At 25.2% G+C, this 13,710-nt stretch overlaps 2 protein-coding genes across 2 annotated transcripts in view; one reads left to right on the top strand and one right to left on the bottom strand.

Moving 5' to 3' along the window:
- Positions 1-6,326, bottom strand: part of LOC117180213 (serine/threonine-protein phosphatase 6 catalytic subunit) — a 36,221-nt gene extending 29,895 nt beyond the window's left edge. Inside the window, exons 1-3 of the mRNA XM_033372598.1 lie at positions 6,258-6,326; positions 6,011-6,106; positions 3,016-3,223 (exon numbers count right to left, since the gene is read on the bottom strand). Coding sequence (XP_033228489.1) covers positions 3,016-3,223; positions 6,011-6,106; positions 6,258-6,326 — 373 coding nt within the window. The remainder of the gene's footprint in view (positions 1-3,015; positions 3,224-6,010; positions 6,107-6,257) is intronic.
- Positions 6,327-6,647: 321 nt separating this feature from the next.
- LOC117179747 (DNA-dependent protein kinase catalytic subunit-like) overlaps positions 6,648-13,710 on the top strand; it is a 52,903-nt gene continuing 45,840 nt past the window's right edge. The window contains exons 1-4 of the mRNA XM_033371816.1: positions 6,648-6,799; positions 10,711-10,892; positions 10,989-11,151; positions 11,235-11,347. Coding sequence (XP_033227707.1) covers positions 6,673-6,799; positions 10,711-10,892; positions 10,989-11,151; positions 11,235-11,347 — 585 coding nt within the window. The 5' untranslated portion in view covers positions 6,648-6,672. The remainder of the gene's footprint in view (positions 6,800-10,710; positions 10,893-10,988; positions 11,152-11,234; positions 11,348-13,710) is intronic.

The following is a 13,710-nucleotide window of genomic DNA, read 5'->3' as shown; positions in this document are numbered from 1 at the left end:
TAACTAAATACTTGAATTTTCAAAAAAAAATTGAATCTTTAACCTAAAAAGATAATTCCCGAACAAAAAGGTGTCATAGTTTATATTTCAATCAAAAAAGATGAAATTTATACATAAAAAAAGAATTCTAAAATAAAAAAGACCAGTTTTCAACAAATAAGGATATTTCACTCGAGAAAGAAATAAAAGTTTATTTAAATTGTTGAACCTTCAAGCCAAAAGACGAAAAATATGACTTCAGCAAAAAATTAATTTTCAACGAAACTAATTAATTTTTACCCAACAAAAATGAAATTTCAAACCAAGAAATTTTTTTAAACCGAAAAACGAGAATTTTTAACTAAAAAAGACACCCTTAAAAAAACTGGAAAATTTACATTTCCAGTTAAAAAATCAATTTTATATCATAAAAAGGCTTTACTACTAAACAGTTAAATTTGCAACCAGACATACTTTAAAAAAATGTTAACAATGTAGTTTAACTTTTGCCCAAGTTTTTGTATTTCCAATTTAATAAGTTTAATTTTCAACGAAATAGTTTAACTTTCAACCAAAGAGATGAATTTCCAAATAAAAATATAAATCATAAAAAAAAAATTTCTTGATAAAGTGATTCAACCAAATTTTTTAAACAAAATAGTTTAATACTCAAGCAAAGAAAAATAATTTTCATCAAAAAATTTCACTTTTCACGATTAAAATATAACTTTTTAAACAAGAAATAAGTTTCTAAGAAAAAATTGAATTAGCAATCCAATAAGATGAATTTTTTAACCAAAATGGATGCATTTTTAACAAACAAATGAATTTTTATTTTAAAAAATGAAATAATAAAATTTCCATCTAAAGAATAATTCAGTTGACTTTTCAAGATCAAAATATGCATTTTTTTAACAAACAATAAGTATCTACGAAAGATACTTGAATTTTGAATCCAAAAAGACGAATTTAGTCAACCAAAAAGAATGAATTTTTAACAAAAAAGTTGAATTCTCTACCAAATAGTTGCATTTTTATCAAAGATAGATGAAGTTTGTACCTTAACAGATGAATTTTTAATTAAAAACCACAATTTTTTTTAAAGTTGAACTTTCACCCAGAAAATATTTCAGTTCATTTTTCAACTCCAAAATATAAATTTTTAACAAAAAGTAAATTTTCTACGAAATAGTTAAAATTTTCAACGAAACAGTAAAATTTTCAACAAAAAAGTATAACTTTTTTAAAAATAGTTTAATTTTCAACCAAACAGTTGCATTTTTAGCCAAGAAAAATGTCACTTCTGTTAAAGCAGGTGAATTTTAAAATAAAAAATAAATACTCTTAAAAAAGAGACGAATTTTTAAAAGAACAGTTGCATTTTTATTCAAGGCAGATAACATTTTTTCTAAAGCAGATTAATTAAAAAAGAAAATTTCACAAAAATAGTTAAATTTGTAACCAAAGAAGTTTCCATTTCACTTTCCAACACCAAAATAAGAATTGTGAACTATTAGTTCATTTTCTGCTAAATAGCCGAATTTTTAACCAAAAAGTATGATTTTTTAACAAAATTGTTAATTTCAACCAAACAGTTGCATTTTTGTATAAGAAAAATAAAAATTCTACTCAAGCAGGTGAATTTTTAAATAAAAACGAGAAATATTCCAAAAAAGAGTTGCACTTTCATAAAAAAAAGATGTCAATTGACTTTTCAACAGAAAAATACGAATTTCACACAAAACAATGTTAATGTTATACGAAAAGAGTTTGAATTTGCAAGCAAAAAGGATGTTTTTAAAAGAAAATTGTTAACTTATTAACTAAATAATAAAATATATAAATAAAAAGATAATCTTCTGAAAAAAGTTTTTCGAATTTGCAAAAATTATGGACATGAATCGAACTGGTGTTTTAAATACGAGTTCGATTTTCAATCCTAAGAAAATTAACCGAAGAATTAGATTTTATCAAGAAACTAGAAAACAAAAATTCTTTCTAAAATAATAATACTCACGAAAACAGGGTTGCTACAAATTCCCAATAAAACAATATAAAAACAACCTTACACCTAGGAGGTCAATAAAAAGAAAATTCATCGAAAATGTAGAATTCTCAGGCCAAAAAGGCGAATTCTCTTCAAAACAGTTGAATTTTCAACCAGGAAATATTAATTTTTATCAATAAAATTAATTTCCAACAAAATTGTTGCATTTGAAAGCCAAATAAACTAATAAAGTTAAAATTTCGGCTAAGAATACGAGTTTTCAAAAAATTAATTAATTTTAAACTTAAAAACATGAATTTTCAGGCTACAATGGAAGTTAAGTTTTTAGTTAAAAAAACTAATTTTAAACCAAAAAAAAAAAAACTAATTTTTTAATCAAATATTATATTTTTCAACTCAAAACGATACATTTTCAACAAAAAATGGAATAGTTAAAATTTCAGTCAAAAAACAAACTAATTTTCAACTAAAGAGATGAAGTTTAAAATAAAAAAGTTATTCTTCAACAAAAAAGGATTCTTTAACAAAATGGCTTAACCTTCCAGCAAATAGTATAACAAAAAAATTAATTTCCAACAGAATTATTGAATTTTAAAGCTAAAAAAATGTTAATATTCTACAAAAAAAGAATTGAATTTTCAATCGAAAAAAGAAAAGTTTTCAACCAAATAAATGAATTCTTAACTAAAAACGCTGAATCTTCAGCCAAACAAAATTAAATTCAATAAAGTAGTTTCAAGTTAAACTAAGAAGTTGAATTTTAAGCCAACAAAGATCACTTCACAACATTTTTTTCTCAGTTTTTTCGTCCTTTTAAGACAATTTCATAAAAAACGTTAAATTTTCGATCCAAAGAGCCTAATTTTCTACAAAGCAGTTAAATTTTCAAATGGATAATTTTTCCTGACATTACAGAATTCCCAGACCTTTTACAGCCCTAAGAAAAGAGTAAAACTTCTCCAACTTTTTTCTGCGCACCTATAATAAAATTGATAATTGGAGTTAAGGATTATTTGAATTTTACTCACCGTAAAAACCATAAACATGCGTGATTTGTCGCGATTCATGATTTCCACGCAATAGCGTTATCCTATTGGACCATTTTGCCTTTAGCGTCAAAAGACGGGTAAATGTTTCTAAGCTGTAGTAACCCCTGTCCACAAAATCTCCCATAAATATGTAATTGGTATCAGGTACGGGACCTCCATTACGGAAAAGCTCCTCCAGATCGTAGAACTGAAATAAAGTCGAGCGGCGTTCAATGAATATTTAGTCAAGAATATTTTAAGAAAAATTAACAAGCAGCTGATTAAAATTCAAAGTTAAGAGATTATAAAATCTACCTACAAGAATAAATATTTCAACCATACTGATGAATTTTCACTAAAATTATGAATAGTCAACAAAAATTAATGGATTTTAAACCAAAAGATTGAACTTTTAACAAGAGTTTAACTTTCAGCCAAGAAAATTAATTTCTAACGAAAAAAACGAATTTTATACAAAATAAATTGATTTTATCTAAAAAACATGCATTGTCAACCAATAATCGAATAATTGAATTATCATTTGACACAATTAATGTTTAAGCAAAGACATGAGATAGAATATTCAAATGAAATAGTTACATTATCAATCAAAATAATAATAATAATAATAATTTTCAGCCCAAGAAAAAATGAATTTTCCAAAAAATAGCTCATGTATCAACGAGAGATGAATTTTTAATTAAAATGATAAATAATCACCTGGAATAGTTATATTTGAAAGAAAAAGATGAATTTTCAACAAACAATATTATTTTCCGCAAAAAAAGGCGAATTTTGCACAAAATACATAATTTTTTATCTAAGAAATATAAATTGTCAAACAAAAAGAGAATATTTCAATTTTTAGTTCAAAACATTATTTTATGAACGCAGAGATGAGATGGAATATTCAACCGAAATAGTTACATTTTCAGTGCAAAAAAAAAGTTCAGCCCAAGAAAAAATGAATTTTCCAACAAATAGCTCATGTTTCAATCAAAGAGGTGATTTTTTAACTAAAATGACAAACAATCAACTGGAATAGTTACATTTTAAACAAAAAATTAATTTTTGACCAAAGATATTAATTTTCGCCAAAAAAGGCGAATTTTTAACGAAATACATCATTTTTTTATCCAAAAAATATAAATTGTCAACCAAAAATCGAATAGTTCCATTTTTAGTACAGGAAATTAATTTTAAAAGGCATAGATGAACTTGAATATTCAACTGAAATAGTTAAATTTTCAGTTTGAAAAAAAAAAATAAATTTCAGCCTAAGAAAAAACGACTTGTCAACAAAATAGCTCATTTTTCAACCAAAGAGATTTATTTTTAATTAAAATGATGAATCTTTAACTGGAACAGTTGAATTTTAAACCAGAAAGATGAATTACCAACAAAGAATATTAATTTGTACCAAAAAATATGAATTTGGAACAAAATACGTACATTTTTATCTAAAAAAGAAAAAATTGTCAGCTAAAAAACGAATAGTTAAATTTTCAGTTGACAAAATTAATTTCTAACCAGAGATGCAATAGAATATTCAACTAAAATAATTACATTTTCAGTTTAATAAAACACGAATTTTCAATAAAATAGCTCATTTTTCAACCAAAGAAATGAATTTTCAATTAAAATTATGAATCTTCAAACAAGAAATTAATCTTTAACAAAAATGTTTAACTTCCAACGAAGTAATTACATTTTAATTAAAAAAAGAATAATTTTCAACAAAAAATGTATTTGACATTTCAACTAGAGTTAGAAAGTCACGGTTTTTCCAAATTTTTTTCTTTTTCTTTTATTATTATTTATAATAATATTCTCTGGGAATAATAGTATCAAAAGCTGCAGTTTTTTTCTAAAAATTCTCACTTTTTAATTACAGTACATTTGGCTTTTTAGTTCTGAACAAATAACAAGTAAACATTAAAGAGAATCATTTTTTATACAATCTCTTTCTTCTTTGTGAATATATTTTTTTGGAAATAAAATAGATCATTCAAATATTCTTCAAATTTTCTATATGGATCATATTAAATGTAAATTTTCCTTGAAGTAGTTACTGAGAGCCTTTTTTAAATCATTATTAATTATTTATTCCGAACTAACAAGTCAATGAAGAGCTGACAAATTTCAGAAAAACCTGCACTTTCTAAAATTGCTCTCATAGAGGATAGTTCTAATTATAAAGAATAATACATTGTTTAAACAATTATGTTGCTTAACTTGCATTATGTATTATCTCAATAAGTAAAAAGTGGTCAACGATAAAAATGTTAGAAAAAACTGCAGCTATCTAGTATTAATCAAAGAGAACATTATTATAAATAATACATAGTTTAAAAAATTATTTCTGTAAAATTTAATTTACTATTGCCTCATTTAAACTGAAAAGTTGAAAAAAAGTTAAAAGATTCTGAAAAAATAGCGGCTTTCTAACTCTATTCTAAGAGAACATTTATAAAAACATTAATAAATTGTGAAAACAATTTATATAAGCATGCGATTATCCGTAAAAATCTCTTATTTTGTATTTAAAAAACTGGAAAATATTCTAATTAGCGCCCTAAAATTCACGAACACAATTTTTCACTTATGGGTTTTTTTTTTGGAGCCCTATAAAACATACTTATGGAGGTGATACTTAAAAAATAATCCTTATTTACATTCTATAACTAATTTTAAAGATAAATTTTGAATTTCAACGGGGATTCGAACAAATCTGGGGTTGATATACATGAAAATTCTATAAAAAAATTTTCCATGCACTTTTCGACCACCCTGTTCGAAATAATCCCATAACAAATCGAACTTTTATTTAGTCTTCTAACATAAATTAAACTTAAGATTGATAAACATTTATTTAGAAAACTACAATACGCCAAGCAAAATCCCATTTTAAGCTGCGCAACAGAAGCAAAAGCAATAAAACTTTAATGCAATCACCGACGAAATTTTGAGGTTATATTAAAAAATGCAATCTAACCTGGCCGTGAATATCACCACAAACAGTAACCGGGGTGGAAACAGGTTGAATGTTGGATTCCTCTAGCAGTAAGTCACACACGAGGTCACAAAGTTGCTGTTGATAGAAAGAAAAACGATAAAATCATTGTCGAATGGGGAAATCTATGCGTGACCTGTAGCACTTGTCACGACCTGACGCAGCACTCAAAATGTCAAAATTCTCATTCCAGGTCGATGAAAATATTTCCAGAGTATGAAATACTTGCCTTTAGGTCATTTTCTGGCAGGTATTTGCACTCTTTTGCAATATCTATCCATTTATCGATGTCTGACATTTTGGTTCGTGACGTCGAATTTCACCGTGGCATTCACCATTCACCGATCGCACTTCCAAAACACACAACAAATATGCAAAATTAATCAACCGACTGCAACTCTGTACGAGGTTTCGAGGAAAACTACGACGGTAGGAAATTCTGTCGACTTTCCTCAGTTTGTTGCTTTATTAATTCTACTTCGGATATCATGTGTTCATTGTGTACGCACTCATTCACACACACATTCGAAAACCAGTAATTTTAACACTTGACCGCAAGGTGCGCTGTTTACGCAATTTTTGTGTTTTCGCGGGACTACGCAGTTGAAAAAATATTTTTTAATTTCTCATGGAAATCATAAATAATGGAGTCATTTCAGACTTTTATGAGCGTTTTCGAAAGATGCAGTGCGGAGAGAAACAGCGAGGGACTTGTTGACATTTTAAAGAATGGCCCAAAGTATTTTCAAAACATTTCGGCGAGTGACAGCGGTAAGCAAACATAACCTTACTTTTTTATTTGTTTAACGTTTCTTCACATTTTTAATCGGTTTTTTGAGCTCGAAATATATATTTCATTTAAGTGTTTTTTATTAATAACATTGTAGTTTTCTTTTGTTTCATTTCGAAGAGTTATCAAGTTTTACTTGTAAAATTTTATTTTCGCTAATGATAATTGATGTATTGTTTTTTGTAGGTTGATATATTTTAATCGTATTTATGCTTGTCAAAAATCAGAAGTTTATCAATGTCAAGAGTACAATTAACGTAATAAAACATGCGAAATATTTAATTTTAATGGACATTTTGGAATCCTAACATTGTAAATAGTTTACAAGCGCATAATTATTGCCAAAATTCTATTATCCCGACCTAATATTTATTTGACCTAAAATCATTTGCTTGAATAGCAATTTAAGATGTTTTTTAACAGATTTCAATCGTTTGAAATGATATCAAGAAAGTTTTAAAAATATTTTATAGTATTTTTTAAATTTCAATTAATTGTCAAGTAATTTCAAAGAATTTAAAATATTTTAGGGTATTTTAAAAGATTGCACGTAATTTTGAACATATTTCAATGTATTAATAGGATTTTATAAATATTTTGGGGTATTTAAAAAGATTTCAAGGAATATTTAATTGATTTCAGTAATTTGAAGGGATTTCAAAAGTTTTGAAATATTCTAGGGTTCTAATAAAAAGTTGAAAGAATTGTAAGGAGTTTTAATAAGTTTCTAAAGGTTCCAAAATATTTCAATCGATTTAAAATATATATTTTAGGGTAAATTAAAAGATTCTGAGGATTTTTAAACATGCCATAATGTATTAATAAAATTTTATATAAAATTTTCAGTAATTTTAAAAACTTCAAAGAATTTTCCAGTACTTTAAAAGGTTTTCAAGGATTTGAAATGTTTTTCGGTATTTTTAAACATTCCACGGAATTTTAATTGATTTTAACAATTTTAAGGAATTTTAAAGGATTTGAAATATTTTATTATATTTTAAAAGATTACAGGGAATTTTAATTGATTTAAAAAAATTGAAGGAATTTCAAAGGATTTGAAATATTTTAGGCTATTGACAAATATTCCAAGAATTTTTGAATAGATTTCAATTATTTAAAGGTATTCCAAAGGATTTTAAAGATTTTGGGGTATTCAAAAAAGTTCTAAGGAATTTAAAAGATCTTTAAAATGTTTCAAGGGATTTCGAAGGATTTGAAATATTTTCCGGTATTTTTAAAATTCCAAGGAATTTTAATTGATTTCAACAATTTGAAGGAATTTCAAAGGATTTGAAATATTTTTGGGTATTTACAAATATTCCAAGAAATTTTGAATATATTTCAATAACTTGAAGGTATTCCACAATATTCTAAAGATTGTAGGGTATTTTTAAAACTTCTACGCATTTTTAAAAGCTTTAAAAAGTTTCGAAAAATTTGAAATATTCTTATGGTATTTTAAAAAATGCCATGAAATTGTAAAAAATTTTATTAAGTGTTAAAAAGTCTTTAAGGATTTGAAATATTTTCGGGTACTTTTAAATATTGCACGGAATTTAAATTGATTTTAACGATTTTAAGGAACTTCAAGGGATTTGAAATATTTTTCTGTATTTTTAAAATTCCGAAGAGTTTACTACGCTAATTAAAGTATCACAAAATAATTTAAAAAGTCGTGTCGATTTTGATATATTTCAAGAATTTGAAGGAATTCCACAAGATTCTAAATATTTTAGGGTATTTTTAAAACTTCAAAGCATTTTCAAAAGCTTTAAAAAGTTTCAAAAAATTTGTAATATTTTTCGGGTGGTTTAAAAATTCCAAGAAATTGCAAGAAATGTTTAAAAGTTTCAAAGCAATTTAAAGGATTTGAAATATTTTAGGATATTTTAAAAGATTACAGGGAATTTTAATTTATTTAAAAAATTTGAAGGAAGTTCAAAGGATTTGAAATACTTTATGCCATTTAGGGTATTTACAAATATTCCAAGGAATTTTGAATATCTCTCAATATTTTGAAGGTATTCCACAGGATTCTAATGATTTAAAGGTAGTTTTAAAACTTCAAAGCATAACCTCAAAAGCATGCAAGTGATTAAATTAAATAAATTGTTACATTAGAATTAGGATTACATTACATTAGGATTACAATACATTAGGATTTTAAATTAATGATTCTCTACTGTAGGATAATTATCTATTATAGGGTGTTCTCCCCTATTTTTAAATATTATAAGGAATTGTCAAGTGCTTCAAAGAATTTCAAAGGTTTTGTTATATTTTCGGGTATTTTCAAAGATTCCAAAAGTTTTAGATTATTTTAGGATATTTTAAAATATTTACAGGAACTTTTAATGGAATTAAAAATTTTGAAATTATTCTAAAGGATTTGAAATATTTTTGGGTATTTTTGAAAATTCCCAGGAATTGTAAAGAGTTTTAAGGTTTTCAAAAATGTCAAAGGATTTGAAATATTTTATGATATTTTTTTAAAGAATTCCAAGGAATTTTGATTGATTTCAATAATTTGAAGGAATTTCAAAGTATTTGAAATATTTTAGGCTATTAAAAAATATTCCAAGGATTTTTGAATAGATTTCAATTATTTAAAGGTATTCCAAAGAATTTTCAAAATTTTGGGATATTCAAAAAAATTCTAAGGAATTTTAAAGATCTTTAAAAAGTTTCAAGGGATTTCAAAGGATTTGAAATATTTCAGTATATTTTGAACATGTTTCAATAATTTAATAAGATTTCGAAGGATTCTATAGATAATTTAGGGTATTTAAAAAAGATTTCCAAGCATTTACAAGAGCTTTACAAAATTTTGAGGGAGCTTTTAAAAGTTTCGAAGAGTTTGAAATATTTTAGGGTATTTTATAAGATTCCAAAGAATCATGAACGTATTTTAATAGTTTAATAGGATTTCATAAATATTTTCGGTTATTTTTAAAAATTCCAAGAAATTGTCAAGTGCTTCAAAAAGTTCCAAAGGGTTTTAAATATTTAGTTGAACATTTTTTTGCTTAAAAAACTAATTTTGTAACTGAACATTTAAATAATCTGTTACGGGTTAAAAATGTATCTTCTTCAGTTGAAAGTTCAACTATTTGATTGCAAATTCATCTTTTATAGTAGAATATTACTCTTATTTGTGAAATATTCATCTTTTTGGTTGACAATTCATTGCTTTGGTTGCAACTTTAACTATTTAGTTGAAAATTCGTTTTTATTGTCAAAAATTCATTTTTTAATTGTAAATGTAGCTATGTTATTTTTGGTTGAAAGCTTACTTTTTTTAGATATTTTAAGTTTAGCGAAGAATCAAAAATATTAATTTTTGGACAACAAGCCTTTTCCTTGCTGAAAAATTTCTTACCTAAAGAATCATTAATGAAAAATGTGGTGCGCAATGTCAGCAATATTTTCTAAAAAAATACAAATTTTAAAAGGTGGAACTTTTAAGGAAATTCATTTTTACGTTTTCAGAAAAATAGCCGACATTTTGTTATTTTCTAAAATTTATATATATATATATTTTTTTTGTATATTTATTTTTATGCGTGGAGAGTTTTACAACAAATATATTTTTTCCATGTAATAATTAATTAGATAAAATCTTTACATTAGATTCTTTTCTCAGACAAATTCCACAGATTTTGAAAGTTCTTCAATCGTTTTAAAATAAATATTAAGTGTACTCTTACAGAAAGCTGAAAATTATAATCAAATTGTTGATTAAAAAATGATCAATTGATATGGAAAATTTAAGAAATGCTGATCCAACTTTAAGAATTGATAAAAATGCATGAAAATAACTTAAAAAATAGTAATTTTATCTCTAATAGAGCTTAGCTTTTCAAAAACTATAAGTCAAACTTTTTTTCTCCAGAAAAAATTTTAGCAACCCTTTTTGACGTGGAAAAAGGTTTGCTATTTTTCCTTCGGGATGAACTGGAAAGAGGTCTCACTCTTAGGAACTACCAAAGTGCAGTTATCCAAGGATTCCGTTTGGTTGAATTTGTCATGGTTCAATTTGAAAAACAGTATGAACCTTACATTTTACCAACAAAGGTACATAAATGAATGCTATAAAGAAATGCGGAAGAAAAACTCGATTCCGTTTCTTCATTCACACTAATTTTGAACTATATTAAACAATTATTTTAGGAACTTTGTGAGCTCGCAATAAAAATACGATGTGTGCATTTTGTTAAAAAATCAGCTGCGAATGTATTCAAGAAACTTGTAGAACTTTTCAACAGGTTCGAATTACTTCTCGAGAAAACTATCGAGGTATTTGGAAGAAGATTGCACGTCTACGATGAAATGGGTAGGTAAAATCTAACTCAAAAATAAAATGTTAGTATCAGCTGGATCAATAAAAATGAGCGAATTATTGAAAAAAAAATTCAGAACGAAGTGAGATTTATATCGTCATGGGGGCGGTAGCTAAGTACGTTCCGGATGATGTTCGAAGATTCTCAAGTACGATTTTCAAAAATATTCTACAAGACATGAAAAAACAGGTATAATATAATAACTACTATGAATATTTTATTAATAATAACAGGATTTTTGACACACTGGTAACTTATTCATACTTATAGTTTTTTTCGGAAATTCGTCCTCGGTAGCGCTAAAAACAATTTTAATTTTAATTTCACCTTTATTTTTGAATACTGGGTTATGAATTATTAATTAGACAACGAAATTAACAACAATGTCTTGAATATTAAATTAAAATGCTGGAAATTTGAAGATTATTCTTTTTTTTCTTATACTACAACTGTTTTAAGAGATTATTTGAAATTGTTTTATTCTGTTGAAAAAAGATTATATGTTGAGAAAGTTACAAGGTTAAGATTCTATTCTTTAAATATTAATGGCCAGAGAAAATGGAAAATTGTTTAGGAAAAAATTAATCAATTTTAAAAATGAAGTTTTGCGGTCACCCTGATATAATATTCTTTTTAGTTATTATTTATTAGTTCTTTGCATTTTATTTCTATTTTTATTTGTACTTTTTTAGCTACTGCTTTTTAAAAATTAAATTTTTGCTAACAATTTTATTATTTTATTCAAAATTCAAAAATTTTGTTAAAATGTCCATTTTTTTCTTGAGAATTCAACTGTTTTGTCGAAAATTCAACTTTTCTTAAATTCACCTTTCGGTTTAAAAATTTATGTTGAAGTAGAAATTTCATCTTTTTTATATAAAAATTAATGTTTTTTTATTTGAAAATTAATTTTATTCTTTCGAGGATTCAACTCTTTTGATGAACATTCTAATTTTTTGGTTGAAAATTCATTTCCGTGATTAAATATTTAACTATTATTTTGAAAATTCTTCTTTTTCTTTTTGATAGGTAATTGATTTTTTTAAACTAAAAATTGAACAATTCCTTTATTAATTCAAAATTCAACTACTTGAGGTAAAGATAAACTACTTTGTTTAAAATGTATTTCTTTGGTTGAAAATTGAACTCTCATGTCGAAAATTCATATTTTCGGTCTGAAAATGCAATTGTATTACAGAAAATTCGTCTTTTTACTTGAAAGTTTAACAAATCGCATGAACTTATTTTTCTTTCTTGACTGAAAAATCTGTATTTATTGAAAATTCGTCCGTTTGAGTTTGAGAAAATTCATCTGTTTTGTTGAAAATTTGACTAATTTGCTAAAAAAAATGTGTTTTTGAGAGTTGAATTATTTTGTTTAAAATTCGTTCGCTTGTTTTTCGTTAAAGAAGCAACTGTTTTTTATTGAAGATAAATTTTTTTATTGAAAATTAAACTATTTAGTTGAAAATACATGTTTGTAGATCGAAAAATAAATTATTTGGTAAACAAATTCTTTACTTCCTGAAAACTGTATTATTTTACTAAAAATTGAAGTATTTGTTTGGTTGAAAATTCACCCATTTGAACAGAAAATTTGTTCTTTTGAATTAAATTTTTTGTGAAAATTGAAGTATCTATTTAACCATTTTAATAAAAATCATTCTTTTGTACAAAATTCATCTATTTTGTAGAAAATTCGTACATTTGATTGGGAAATTCATCTTTTTTTTTAAATTTTTATCTTTTTGGTTTGAAAATTTAACAATTTTGTTGAAATATCCTTCTTCTCGTTGAAAATTAATTTTTTACTGAATTTTCAACCCTCTTTACTCAATGGAATTTTAATATTAAATACTTTTTTAATGAAAATCAAAAAGAGTGAAAATAGAAACCCGATTTCAGCGCTACTGCGGACGAATTTCTAAATCAAACAACGTAACAGTATGAACATAAATTTCATCAAAACAAAATATCTGTGCATGCAACATTCTTTGAGCTGATGCTTTAAATCTTGGACAGAAATATTTAATTATACTTATAACTATAAAAATTACTTATTTAACCAATGTTGTGTTTTTTCAGGGTTTTTTATATCGACATGTATAGCTTCTTAATGAACTAACTATATCAAATTTAAAAAAAATCTATAATGAAAAAAATCATTTAACAATATTAAAAAACTATACAGTCTCTTATAAAAAGATTCTTTCTTCTTTTCTAAACGTAAAAATAAAGATTTAACCTTTTCTTTATTTCTATTTTTATATCTCCCAGGCCTCACAAACCGGTCCCTATATCACCTATTGTGTCCTATATTTATTTTACGTCCCTAAAGTACCCTATTTTCAAAGTTTGGTGCCTATGGGTACCCTTTTTGAATCAGGCACTTTAAAAAAAGCAAAAATCAGAGAATTTCTGTAAGAAGTAACAATAAAAATAATAAGGATTGCCAATATTTAAAGGGGGATGAGGAGGACACTGGTAATTACTGAGGGGTTTCATTATTAGATGTAGGGTACAAAATTTGAGCATCAGTGATGCTAATTAAT

The sequence above is a fragment of the Belonocnema kinseyi genome, chromosome 9, assembly GCF_010883055.1.
Source record: "Belonocnema kinseyi isolate 2016_QV_RU_SX_M_011 chromosome 9, B_treatae_v1, whole genome shotgun sequence".
In the NCBI taxonomy this organism is placed as follows: Eukaryota; Metazoa; Arthropoda; class Insecta; order Hymenoptera; family Cynipidae; genus Belonocnema; species Belonocnema kinseyi.
Note: the sequence above shows the minus strand (reverse complement) of the source record. Positions and strands in the feature narration are given on the sequence as shown.